This window comes from Chiloscyllium punctatum, chromosome 6, assembly GCF_047496795.1.
Source record: "Chiloscyllium punctatum isolate Juve2018m chromosome 6, sChiPun1.3, whole genome shotgun sequence".
Lineage (NCBI taxonomy): Eukaryota > Metazoa > Chordata > Chondrichthyes > Orectolobiformes > Hemiscylliidae > Chiloscyllium > Chiloscyllium punctatum.
In genome coordinates this window covers 51,069,579-51,083,914 of record NC_092744.1, presented here as the reverse complement: position 1 = coordinate 51,083,914, position 14,336 = coordinate 51,069,579, and the positions used below count along the sequence as shown (strand labels likewise).

Sequence of the window (14,336 nt, the reverse complement as noted above, 5' to 3'; positions counted from 1 at the left end):
CACTGTATGAGGAAAGTTTTTGACAAATTAAAATTTCTTGTTGTCCAGTTCCTCCTTAAAACAATTTAGACAATGATTACTAATAGAGTGAAAAAATGAAACAATTTCCAATTCGGAATATGTATTTTATTTTCGAAAGTCTCAAATAGACAAATGGAAAGCATTACGATAAAAATAGTTCAAGAACGTTATCATTTCTGAAGGGCTGAGAAACTAACTTAGTGTCACTGTTTAATTTACCTATTTTCTATTTCTGAATGAATAATTCAATTATAATAACATAGCACAATTATTTGAAATTCTATTTTCATTTTATCTCAGGGCCCAAGAATTTGTTTAAATGGGGAACGAAGTACAGCACTTTTTACATTCAAAACATGCCAAAGCTGTTCACAGATCCATAATCAGACAAAAAAATGACACCAAACTAAAGAAAATATTATGAGGGTAACTGAAAGCATGTTCAAAGCAGTAGGTTTTAAGGACCTTTAAGTTTTGGAGGTGGATTTTGCAGTTAGATGTGCACGATCCATCAAACCACGTTTTGTGTTCAATTCAGGCCGCAGTAAAAGAACATAACATTTAGGAAAGAAGATGCAAACAAGAAGGCCAAAGCTTGAGGACAGGATAGCAAATATTTCTATTGCAACTAAATATTTTCCTTTAATGCTGAAGTAAGCTGGTAGGAAGGACACCCATACAGCAAAAAAGATAAATAGGCTAAAAGTGATAAATTTTGCTTCATTGAAATTGTTAGGCAATTTTCGGGCAAGAAATGCCAAAACAAAACCAAGAACAGATAAGAATCCAATGTATCCCAAATTGCCAAAGAACGCATGTTCAGATCCTTTGCTGCATTCTAGAATGATTTTTCCAACTGCAGCCTTTGTGTTTTTCTGCACAGCAATTGGTAATGAGAACAAAAACCCGACACAGATGCATATCTGAATAAGCATTGTGGCCGTGACGACCAAACGGTGATGTATGGGCTGGAAATGTTTTAATACATTTTGGTTGGGTGTTGTCATTTTAAAAGCCAATACCACCACTACAGTTTTAACAAGGATGCATGATAGGCACAATGTAAAGCTGATGCCAAATCCTATTTGACGGAGGACACAAAATTCAACTGAAGGTTGGCCAATAAATGCAAAAGAAGTCAGGAAACACAGCATTAAAGAAAATAGAAGGAGAAAACTAAGCTCATAATTATTAGCTCTTACAATGGGTGTATTCATGAACTTTATAAATATCAGAATAACAGCTGCAGAGGTAGTAACCCCTAATATTGAAAAAAAAGTCAAAATGCTCCCCAATGGTTCATAGAAAGACAGGAACTCCACCTCCTTCGGTACGCACTGATCCTTATTTATATTTGACCAGTAATCCTCAGGACACTGAAAACATTCTGTGAAACATGAAAACAAAATCAATACTTCAAATAATTTGAAAACTATTATTTAATTTCATTATAGCTTTCAAAAGAAATAACTGAATTGACACGTATGGTACAAACATATCCCTTATACAATCAGAAAGTGGATAATTTCTCCACATTGGCCTTTATTGTTCTTTTCAATTTCTGTTGTGATTTGGTTACTATGTCAAAACTATCAAGAAAATCCCTGAGTTAGCATCATTTTAGCAATCTGAACCGGATAGATATAACCAGCAAAACTTCATGCCTTTCCTGAGGCATATTTGAAAGTGGTGGTATTTAAACAGGTCAGAGGTGTTGAATGGGGCCCTTGTCACTTCCTTGTATCTGCCCCAATATGTCTATCTGTAAATCTTCCTACTACACTGCTCATTGAGGCTCTGAGGAGAATTTGCTGAACATAAAATAGAACAAAAGTTAAAATGGACAGAGTTCATAGTTACAAATCATTCTCATCAAGAGGAAACTTTTCTGCCTGCAGCCAGAGTTCAGATTTTTGTTGCAGAATCAAGAAGAGAATATGCTAATGTGCAAACAACAGGATATAAAACATGTGACTCACAGACATTGTCAATTCAGGTCACAGCATACATGTATAAGGGTGTGTCAAGCTGCCAGTTCAAAGTTATTTTGATTATATGTAAGTTTACCTGTGCCATTTGATATCTCTCCCTCGGCACATGGAATGCAATCAAAGCAGCAGATTGGTTGTCCTTGCTGAACTCTTTTCCGAGTTCCTGGTTTGCAATTTTTACTGCATACAGAATGGGGAACCTTGGCAATGGAAAAAGACAATAGCACACAGTAAAATTAAGCTGAAATAATGTTTCATGTGTTTTGTTTACTACACTGTTAGTGTGTGTAGTTTTAGTTAGCATCTCAATTTATTTCAGAACCTGGTGGCTCTGACATCCATCATTATGAAGTGCTTCAAGAGATTAGTAGTGACACAGATGAGCTCCAGCCTTCCAAATTGTCTTGATCCACTACAATCAGCTTACCATTGCAATAGGTCCACAGCAGATACCATCTCGCTGGCCCTACACTCGTCCCTATAACATCTGGATAAGAAGGAGACTTGCAACAGACTCTTATTTATTGACTTTAGCTCCACCTTCAACACCATAATTCCAACCAAAATAATCTCCAAACTCTGCTCCCCTCTCTGTAACTCGATTCTCGACTTTCTGACCTGCAGACCGCAATCAGTAAAGATGGGTGACAACATCTCTTCCACAATAAGCTTCAACGTCAGTGCCCTGCAAAGCTGCATATTCAGACCCATATGATCTCCTTATACACTCACAAATTCAGCTCCAACTCTATTTACAAATTTGATAATGACATCACCATAGTAGGTCAGATCTCAAACAATGGGACATGACAGAGTTCAGGAAGGAGGCAGACAACTTAATGGCATGGTGTAAAGGCAACAATATCCCTCAATGTCATAAAAATGAAGGAACTGATCATCAACTCCAGGAAGCGAAGTAGAGGGCATGCCCTGTCTGTGTCAATAGTGCTAAGGTGGAGTGGCCGAGAGCTTCAAGTTCCTAGGAGTAAATATCACTAGCAATCTATCCTGGTCCATCTGCGTTGATGCTACTGTCAAGAATGCACACCAATATCTCTACTAAGGAAGACTAGGGAAATTCAGCATGTCCACAATGACTTACTGATTTTTATAGATGCATCATAGAAAGCATCCTATCCTACTGCATCATAGCTTGGTATGGCAACTGCTCTCCCCAAGACCACAAGAAATTACAGTGAAAGCAGCCCAGTCCATTGTGAAAACCAGTCTTCTTTCCACTGACTCTGTTTACATTTCTCACTGATAGAATTAAAGACCCAACCCCACACAGGTTATAATTTCTTTCACCCTCTTCCATTCAGCACAAGATACAAAAGTTTAAAAACACAAAACAACAGGTTTAGGAACATCTTCTTCCCCACTGTTATCAGACTTATGAATGAACCACTCATATATTAGAGTTGATCTTTGTCTGACCTTCTGTAACACTATATTCTGTATTCAGTTCTATTATCCTGACATACTTATGCAAGGTATGATTTGTCTGGTTAGCATGCAAAACGATACTTTTCACTGTATCTTGATACATGTGACAATAAAAAATCAAATCAAATCAGTATTTACATTACTTTACATGAAATCTAAAGAGAGCATTGTATTTTCAGTGTTAACATAAATGGTTGTTTCACTGGGTATCAGTGTAGTGCTGAGTGCATCTTACCAACACCAGGATGGCTGCTAGCTGCTGGCTGCATGCATGTGTGCAGTTTCTGGTGATAATGTAACATGCCACAATAAAGCTTTCTGGCTATCCACTTAGCTGCCCTCCTGGCTGCTTCTCTCCTGGCTACCAACCCCTTCACTTGCTGCCAACCACAGGACCGCACCCTTGTTACTGGATGCATTGCTTGCCATTTCACTCAAGGGGTGGGGCAATGTGCAAGTTGACAGCTGAAGCAATAACTGCTGTTTCTGAGTCTGCCTTTGGTCAATTCACTTCAGGTGCAACTCTTGCAAGGAAGCTTTGTCTTTACAGTACACCAGGAAGTCAACAGGTGATCACTGCCTCCTGCTCTCACCCACTGGAACCAGGTATCAACAGAGTTCGGTCTGCTTTACAGCTTCTGACACTGCTATGCACTATTATGCATAAAGCTGATGTTTCTCTTGTTCAATATCCTCATCTTCCTCCTTGGAAGTCTGCCCTAGCTCTCCTAACTCTTCAGAGTCCATCACATACCCTTCCTGCCTCTTCCAGTTGTCCAGAACACAGCATGCATGCTAGGATTATGTGACATACCCTGTCTGGAGTATACCACAAGGAGTATACCACAAGGTGGTATACCTTGTCTGGAGTATACCACCAGGCCACCCCTCCCCTCCCTCCCCACACTGATCCAAGCATAGGAATATCATTTTCAGCAGGTCAATCATCTATTGCATTATGGTACTGATCAAACAATGTATCTATGCTCCATCTCAGTCAAGAACATGTGTAATGGAATCATCAGCCATGGTTGCCGAAGGTCGCTCTCATCTCCCAGTACCCATCCTTGTCAGGCATCAGGACCTTGAAATGAAGCATAAACACAAATGTTCTCAAGGACTTAGGCATCATAGCAGCTCAGAGGTAACCTGGCGCAGACGTCTAGAAAATGATATCAATGATCACAGATGAATATGGAATACTTTCTAATTGATAAAGTCAATTGCATACAATGTGACCCACTCCATGCGACATGTGTACAGTCTATCATGGGTTGCACCCAAATCTCACTGGCCAGGCTACAGGACCGAATCAGCAAATTGTGGTAAATAATCTAGCTAATGTGTTTAAAGCTGTAGCATTCAATTTCAGTTAGCTATTTGTGAAATCAATTGCAATAGAGCTTGCAGTGTAAGGCCTTACTTGTGCTGAATTTGAAGCACAACCATCTCTAATGAAATTATTGAGCAAATAGATGCAAACACATCCTACAGCTGGTCTTCCACCAGTTGAGTAGTAAATGTTGATATATGGAAGATTTCTAATTTTCATCTTCTTTACAGTCCACAGTCTCTACCACAAAACATGTATAGATCTTTCAAGCTATTCAAATTTGTAAGAAACTTGTATATTCTCAGAGATTCATTTAAAATACTTCTATATCTGTTCTGTAAACCTGGGTTCTTGTAAATAAACATACCTCTAATTCACCAGTATTCCAGATGAGATCCTTCTCCCTAATGGTAAGTTGATGTCCTGGAGCTGCTCTAGCATCGTAACGTCCAACTTTCACAAAGTTAATTACACCATCAGCGGTTACCTGCCAGTTTATTATGTCATATACGGCTGAAACATCACCATTTTTATCAAAATATCGTTCATTTCCTGATTGGTCAATAAACCTGACTTTCTTCATATAATGTAGAAGCTATAAGGCAAATGTACAATAATAAACAGTTTTAAACACAATCACACCACTAAAACAAGAATCAATATAGCAATATACATAATATATGTAACAATATCAATTGGCTCTGCTCTTCAAACAATTATTTCTAAAAACAGTTGTCACTATTATCTATTAAAAGGGCATTGTTTTGATCTCAATGTTGTGATAGCTGACATAGACTTCATTAAAAATCTTGGTTTGGTTGTTTGTTTAATAAGCCTTTCTGTTGAACATGTCATAATTTTATTTTAAAAATTAACATGATTTTTGTGAGAAATTTGAGAAAAGAGAAAAGAGAAAAGAAGAGAAAAGGAGCATTTCTTTCACACTGCAACAATATAAACCGGCATGTCATAGACTGCAATTTCTGACTAACTTCCAGCAGTCCCTCAAAGTACTGGATGGGTTAAAATTTCCTTTAAATGAATATTGAAAAGACTGAAACAATTGTGTTCAGTCTCAATGACAAACTTTGCTTCTTCACCAAAGTCCCTTTCTCTAACAACTGCTTGAGACTAAAGAAGGTTGTTCCCAATCTTGATATAATATTGGATCCAGAGAGGAGCTTTAAATCCTATATCAGTAATATCATTAAAGCCCATAACTTGTTTGACTCCACCTCACCTCAGATCTCCTGCTGCTGAGACTTTCATCTGTGCCTTGTACTATTCGAATTCATTCGCGACGCCTCCCATTTCTACTTTGCTTGGTGACCATGTCTTCAGTTGTTAAGGCCCTAAGCTCAGGAATTCCAAGCCTCAGTCTCTCAACTCATGTTCTATCTTGAAGACATTCCTTAAACTCTCCTTTTTGATGTATTTTGGTTATCTGCATTTCTTTTTATGTGGCTCTATTTCAAATTTGGTTTGTAACACCACAGCAAGTATCCTATTATGTTTTATTATATTAAATGAGCTATCTGAACACAAGTTGTATTAGTAGCAGGACAGTTCGTTAAGATCATAAGACCATATCACATAGAAGCTTAAGTAGGCCATCCAGCCCACTGAGCCTGCTTTACCATTCAATGAGATCATGGCTGATCTTTTAATCCTAAATTCCACTTTCCTGCCTTGTCTCCATAACCCTTGACTTCCTTACTGATTAAAAATCTGTCTGATATGTTTGGTGACCCAGTGTCTAGAGCCCTCTGCAGTAAACAGTTCCACAGATTCACTATCCTCTGAGAGAAGAAATTCCTCCTCATCTTTGTTTTAAGTGGGTGACTCATTGTTCCGAGATTGTGCCCTCTGGTCCTAGACTTGACTTCCCACCTATTTTTGTGTCATCTGCAAATGTAGCTATTGTATATTCAGTTTCCTCATCCAAGTCATTAATATATATCATAAACAATTGTGGCCCTGGCACTGATCCCTGTGGTACTCCACCATTTACAGATTGACATCCTGAAATGCTCCCACCCCCATCCCAAATCTCTGTCTTCTATTAGTCAGCCACATTTCTATCCATGCTGATATATATTAGTTCCAACACCATGGGTTCATATCTTATTAAGTAGCCTAGTGCATGGTACCTTATCAAATGTCTTCTGAAAATCCAAATGTATTACAACTATTGATTCCCCTTTCGGGATCCTACTTGTTACCTCCTCAAATAACTTTAATAAATTTGTCAGTTATGAGTTGCCCTTCATGAAGCCATGAGGTAAAAACAATAACTGCAGATGCTGGAAACCAGATTCTGGATTAGTGGTGCTGGAAGAGCACAGCAGTTCAGGCAGCATCCAACAAGCAGCAAAATCGACGTTTCGGGCAAAAGCCCTTCATCAGGAATAAAGGCACTGAGCCTGAAGCGTGGAGAGATAAGCTAGAGGAGGGTGGGGGTGGGGAGAGAATAGCATAGAGTACAATGGGTGAGTGGGGGAGGAGATGAAGGTGATAGGTCAAGGAGGAGAGGGTGGAGTGGATAGGTGGAAAAGGAGATAGGCAGGTTCGACAAGTCCGGACAAGTCAAGGAGACAGTGCTGAGCTGGAAGTTTGAAACTAGGATGAGGTGGGGGAAGGGGAAATAAGGAAGCTGTTGAAGTCCACATTGATGTCCTGGGGTTGAAGTGTTCCGAGGCAGAAGATGAGGCGTTCTTCCTCCAGGCGTCTGGTGGTGAGGGAGCGGCGGTGAAGGAGGCCCAGGACCTCCATGTCCTCGGCAGAGTGGGAGGGGGAATTGAATGTTGGACCACGGGGCGGTTTGGTTGATTGGTGCGAGTGTCTCAGAGATGTTCCCTAAAGCACTCTGCTAAGAGGCGCCCAGTCTCCCCAATGTAGAGGAGACCACATCGGGAGCAACGGATACAATAAATGATATTGGTGGATGTGCAGGTAAAACTTTGATGGATGTGGAAGGCTCCTTTAGGGCCTTGGATAGAGGTGAGGGAGGAGGTATGGGTGCAGGTTTTACAGTTCCATGTTGACTCTGTTTGATAATGATTTTTATAAAATGGTCTGCTGTTGCATCATTGATGAAAACTGAGCTGTATGTGCTTTGCCGTTTTTGGGAGTAGCATCCTAACACAAGCACCCAGGCTTTGTTTACCAATGTGTACCACTTGTTTAAGTGAAGGCTGTAGACATTTGGAAATGGCCAACATCCAATCTGGCAGCCAAAACACTTCTGGGAGGGATCAGGTGGAGGAGGTTGTTTCTCAAAAATCATTCTCCAAATCTTCATTTCCATCTACAGAACAGATAACCTTTGCCCCTTAAAATCTGTCAGCAAGGCTTTAAAACTTTAACTGATAAAATCACAAGTGCAAATGATAAGAGAAACAATTCCAGAACAAAATCTCAACTCACCTGCCAAGGTTCAAAATCGTGTATACTTGCACAGGTTCCATTTTCAAAAGGTCCCTTTCCATTTTCACAGGCCTGCAAATCATGCAGGGCATAAGCGACTGCATAAACAGCATTGTTCACATTGCAGGACACTCGGAAGTTACTGTCATCTGTATAGGAGTGATTAGCAGCCCTCATATCTTCCAGCCCAGTGCAGATTTCCTGACTCATGTTTGGTTGCAGTTTATTTTTTTCCTCTACTACAGGTGACCATAAACAATTGAATACCTCTTCCCAAAGTTCTGCTATAAACATATCATGGACAGCTTTAGTTGGATTCGTCTGAAAAAGAAATTCCTGAAGTCCTTCAATGTCACACAAAGGGAGTGTAAGTCCCATTGTTCCAGTCCAGTATTTAGTGTGTTCTTTTTTTATAATAAATAGTGGACCTGATGTACTCCAACCTTCACTTGCTAGCCACGTTCTGTTTGTTATATTTTGTCTAACAACCTCTTCAAGTAAAGGAACAATATTAGTGTCACAAGAGAAAGCAACTATAACCCTTGCAGATGACATTCTTATTACGTCAACAACTTGAAGATATTTTTCTCTAGACTTGACAATTGGAATCATCTCAGAAAAGGCAATGCACACACCAAGGCTTTCTACTTCTTTTCTAAATATCTGAGCTGCTTGTATGCCATAATCAACATCGTCTGCTAATATTCCCACCCACTTCCAACCAAAGTGCTTCACCAAAAGAACAAAAACCTTGGACTGAAACATATCACTGGGCATTGTGCGAAAAAAGGATGGGAATTCTTCTTTATTGCTGAGAACTGGAATAGATGAAAAGTAACTAATCTGTGGAAAACAAAAAAGATAATTAATAGAGGTATTCTTAAACTAATGCAGGTCTTATTTTTAACATGATACAGCTCCCTACTCACAGAATTCTGGTGTTGTATGTATCGGGTTTTTTTACAAACAGGTTCCAGTCGATGGGTGACTCGGATTAAGATTTACACAAGTGCATGAAAACATGTGTCATGGAAATGTATTTGCTACAAGTGCCGAATATAAATTTGGCAATGGGTATTTTTTTAATTGGGTATTTTATTATACAGTATTAAATCTACAACAGTAAATACTTGCCAATTTGAACCCCATTTAATAGAAAGAATATATTTGAATTTGCTGAATGATGCAAATACAGCAATGATGGAGATGGACCCATCTTTGATAACTTAAGAATGAAACCATACTGATATCTTATCAAGTTTGTTCTTTCATATTGCAAACACTCAAGTTTCATCCTACAGAGATGAAATCAGCATAAGTCACAAAAAGCATCACTGTTAATAGCTTGTTGTTAGAATGGTAAATTTGAGTGAGTTATGTCACTCTTCACAGTGAGACAGTGGAACTACATTCTGTCCTTTTACTAGTTTAAATTCTACAGCCACTCACCACTCCCACCCTCCAGTTCATTAAACTTTTATAGACAACACAGATACACTCGCAAAAAGGTAAATAGGAAGTTAATGTCTAGATAAAGGACAGACATTAAAATAAATTAATTTTTGAAATTCAAAAGCAGGATAAAAATATGTTTTGCTATTAATTCTCAAGAAATTGGTTTGTTTATTGCAGCATTTACACAGTTGAATTAAAGAAGAAAACAATTAGAATAATAATGAAGGAACTTTGTTTCTGTTTAATATTTGATTTTGAAATTTGACTTTGCATTCTGGTTTCAAATATTTTTATACACTTTGATTATGTTAGAACTGTTAAAATCTTGTGCAGGGCTCATATTTTCCTGGTTTTTGTATCAGCTAAGTGGAGGTTTATAACTGGAATGAGAATAGAACATTAATATTTTGAAGACTAAAAAAGTGGATTAAACTTTAATTATGACCTTTATTTCGTAATATATGAACAATGATTCATTGGGCCAGAATTCACAGAAATTGAAAACCCTACAGTGTGGAAACAGGTCTTTTGGCCCAACAAGTCCACACCAACCCTCTGAACAGTAACCCACCAGGCCCATTCCCCTACCCTATATTTACCCCTGACTAATACACCTAATCTATGTATCCCTGAACACTATGGGCAATTTAGCATGGCCGATTCACCTAACCTGCACATCTTTGGACTGTGGGAGGAAACTGGAGCACCTGGAGAAAACCCACGCAGACATGGGGAGAACGTGCAAACTCCACACAGACAGTCACCCGAGGCGGGAATCGAATCCAGGTCCCTAACACTGTGAGGCAGCAGTGCTAACTACTGAGCCACCATGCTTCCCCCACAACCCCCTGCCATTTCATGCATGTGGAAAATCTGGTACAATGGCGTTGGGCTGCAAAACTGACATTAACTCACAATCAAAAACAGAAATTACTGGAGAAACTCAGCAGATCCGGCACCCTCTGTGGAGTGAAAGCAGAGATAACATTCCAGGTCCAGAGACCAAATATTACATTACCCATTTGACAGTACAGTTAGAGATGTAAGGTGGGTATGCCCATGTTTTTGGAGAAGGTACCTCATGAGGGAATTTCCATGTTCACAATGGGGAACACCTTTACCTTACCAGTTGGTATCCCCTTTTTGCTTTTCCTCCACAAATTCCAAAGCCTGAGTCACCTCCCACCACTCCCTGGAGTGCCAGTCCCATCTTGCCCAAATGCCTGGACTCACCAGACTCTGGAATCCATGCTGTTTCTTTGTGGGAGTTCTGACACTGCTGGAACACCAAAATACATTGGCCAATTACATTGGTCAGCAGCTCTTAAGGATGGGGTTTCCTTCCACTGAGAAGAGCAGATCCCCCACTGAGCTCATTAGTGCCATCCCCAGCACAATATTGTTTTGGGCAGCCTTTGTAATGAGGAGTGAACATTATGGCCTGCTCCTGTTCTCTATAATTTGTAAGATTGTAAACCTTCATGCAAAATTCCCTTTGTTTAATATTTCATGTGAACCGATGAGCCTGTTGTGAAGAAGTTGCTGGCACAGAAGTGCAGTTACGTGTCTGAGTACCTCCAGGAAGCAGCCTAAGGATTTTAATATATTCACATTGTGACCCCATGACAACAATGGGACTTTGAATTTTAATTTGTATCTGAGTGAAAAGGACACTAGCTGTCCTGCCAGATTAATGTAAAACCACATCTCCTCTAAGCCCCACAAAACTTGCCTTGAGGTTATGTGGAGATGCCAGTGTTGGACTGGGGTGAACAAAGTCAGAAATCACATGACACCAGCTTTTGGGGTGCGCCTTCATCACCAGGTGAAGTCTTCAACCTATGAAGGAGCAGTGCTCCAAAAGTTTGGGATTTTAAATAAACCTGGTGGACTATCACCTGGTATCCTGTCACTTTTGACTTTGTCCCTTGACATAGACTATTCTTCTTTCTTCATGTTAGAATCATCCAAACAATTTCCTTCCTTTGCTATTGGTGGGGACATCTGGTTCCTGAATTCATATGCATCTGCTTGGGTTCATGCCCATTTCAGGAAGGAAACAAAATTGATGCACACATATGAGACCCAGGAGTTAAAATATCCAAGCCTGAACTCTGAGTCTACAAGTTCATTTTGCCTTTATTTAGCTGCCATCAGTGCCCCCACCCCCAAAAAACCCACAGGAAGTTAAAATTAAACCAGATCTTTTCAAATATGTTGACAACCTAACCAAAAGTAATGAACAAAGAAAAGCATTGTAACTACACCTATCTTGACAATGACAACAAACTTATATTTATGTAACCATTTTAATCTAATAAAACATCCCAAGACAATTCAAGGGAGCATTACAAAATTAAGTATGATACTGACGAGATTAAAAATATAGAGAGGGATGAAGCCAGGACAGACCAAGGTTGAAAATTTTAACATCAAGATGTTGCTTAAGCTTAAACCAATATGAATTAGATCGTACAAGGAGAATAGGTGAACAGGATTGCTGAAATTGAAGACAAAAGTGGCAAAGTTTTGGGTGATGTCAAGTTTAACAGCAATATATTAACACAAGAGATCCTTATCAATCTCATCTAATAACTAACAGATGTTTGTTTTGAATTGGTCGATCAGGGACATTGTGAAAGCCACCTTTCAGTTAGTTATTTCTTTAGACATCACAGTATAAAATCAATAGAGCTGCAGTTGCAATCAGTGTATATCTTTAATGTACAATTATGGAAGCACAGTTCCCTACTTAAACATTATCTACCTATTGAAGATTGCCACTCACCTGAGGAAAATTATAAATCCCAAGTATTGATGCCATTGCTATTGAGATTGTTGATGTTGAGGCACCTATTACAGCAGATAAGGAAGAATTTAACTGGCATTGGTAATTTGGTGTGAATTTCTGCTGTCCAGATATCAGAGCAAATGTATCCTTTATAGCTGCAGGAATATTATAGCAAGTATCGTAGATGGCATAACCCAAAGTTATGTTTGGCAAGAGTGCTGGATCGTTATTTATTTCATTAATTGCGAAGATCATTCCTTGCATCCATCGATAGGTCCTAATATTGAAGCTTGAAAGCAAAATTGGCAGTAATTATAATTAACATAATCTTAAAAATTCAAATTTGAGGATAAAAATGCTCAACCTGGAAGCAACATATAAAATGAATTGTGGAGGAACTTGGCCTGGGTAAACTGACATCAAAGAATGTCAGCTAGAAATGTAATGGACTCCCCTATCTGCCCCTACTTTAAAGAGGAGATCAAGAAGGATTGCCAGAGGAGGCTGCACCACCTGAATCTGCCAACCTGGTCTGTCATCACCTGTTGGGTCTGTGCCATCTCCAGGATGTGAAGGAATGGCCAGCAATGCCACAAGAAGGCCATGCAAAGAAGCCTCAGCTAAAGCTATAGTAAATGAGGAGTTTACATGGGTTAACATTAAATAACATGGAGTTTCTAGAAATGGTGGAAGAAATTTGAGTAGATACCAGTCCTGATTAAGACAAGTAAGGGTAGTAACCATGATTATTATTTTTAATGTTCCAATCCTTTTATATAGGGGAGTGATGCCAGAAGACTGGAGGAGCATAAATGTTGAAATCTTGTTCAAGAAATAATGAAGGAGATTTATTTGAATGGCCAGAGATGAGGAAATAAGAGATGGAGATAAGGCAGGAACAGGTTACTGATTAAGGATGATCAGCCATGATCATATTGAATGGTGGTGCAGGCTCGAAGGGCAGAATGGCCTACTCCTGCACCTATTGTCTATTGTCTATTGAAATACAACCATTTGGATTGGCTGGGATGGTTCCCCTCAAAGTAGAGAAGGCTAAAAGGAAATATGATGGATACAATGAAAATCAGAAATGTTCAGATAGAATAAATAAAGAGAAACTGTTTCAACTAAATAAAAGGCTGATGGTGAAAGGGCATAGCTTTAGGAAAATTGGCAAATAAAAAAAGAGGCAACATGGGGAACTCTTTAATGCTATTGGTCCTTAGGATTTTGGATTGCTCTGTCTGCTGTGGTGGTAGCTATGAATAGAAAAGTAGCCTTCCAACAGCAATCAAAGGGAAAATATTGTGGGGGGCATGGGAATGTACTGGGATGCAGGACCATATAGATTGCTCTTCAAAGGATCAGAACAGGCTAAGTGGATAAGTGACCTTCTTTTGTGCTGTATTATTGTTGATCTTATAATTTGTATTAATGTTGACAGTGCCTAGAAAGTATTTTATGCTAAGGAAATTTATCTTTCATGGATCCCATTAAGATTTGATACCTATAACCTTCTTCATGGATGAATCATAGAATCCCTACTGTGTGAAAGCAGGCTATTCAGCCCATTGAGTCCAACCCTCCAAAGAGCATCGCACCCAGACCAGACCCCTACCCTATGCCTGTAACCCTGCATTTCCTATGGTCAATCCACCTAACCTGCACATCATTGGATTGTGGGAGGAAGCCCACAGAGACACTAAGAGAATGTGCAAACTCCACACAGACAGTAGGCTGAGGATGGAATTGAACCTGGGTCACTGGCACTGTGAGGCATCAGTCCTAATCACTGAGCCACCCTGCAGCCCCTTATCTTCTCCTCAATGCCTGAATAGCAACAGAAAATTAATAGATGTGATAAGATGGTTAC

At 39.3% G+C, this 14,336-nt stretch overlaps 1 protein-coding gene across 1 annotated transcript; it reads right to left on the bottom strand.

Annotated features, from left to right (window-relative positions):
- Positions 1 to 488: 488 nt before the first annotated feature.
- On the bottom strand, positions 489 to 12,745 carry LOC140478419 (vomeronasal type-2 receptor 1-like). Its single transcript, XM_072571685.1, has 5 exons — positions 12,461 to 12,745; positions 8,218 to 9,060; positions 5,159 to 5,386; positions 2,089 to 2,212; positions 489 to 1,408 (listed from the first exon to the last, which is right to left on the bottom strand). Exons 1-5 carry the CDS (start codon positions 12,725 to 12,727, stop codon positions 489 to 491), a joined length of 2,382 nt encoding a protein of 793 aa, XP_072427786.1. The 5' UTR covers positions 12,728 to 12,745.
- Between the last annotated feature and the right edge of the window lie 1,591 nt (positions 12,746 to 14,336).

What these genes read in the sequence shown, in the direction of transcription:
- LOC140478419 (XM_072571685.1), bottom strand. Translation starts at nt 12,727, where the DNA reads ATGCAAGGAATGATCTTCGCAATTAATGAAATAAATAACGATCCAGCA. An exon ending in ACGATTTTGAACCTTGGCAG is followed by an intron (nt 5,387 to 8,217) that starts GTGAGTTGAGAT and finishes TTTGCCTTATAG; the next exon opens with CTTCTACATTATATGAAGAA. An exon ending in AGAGATATCAAATGGCACAG is followed by an intron (nt 1,409 to 2,088) that starts GTAAACTTACAT and finishes CATGTTTCACAG; the next exon opens with AATGTTTTCAGTGTCCTGAG.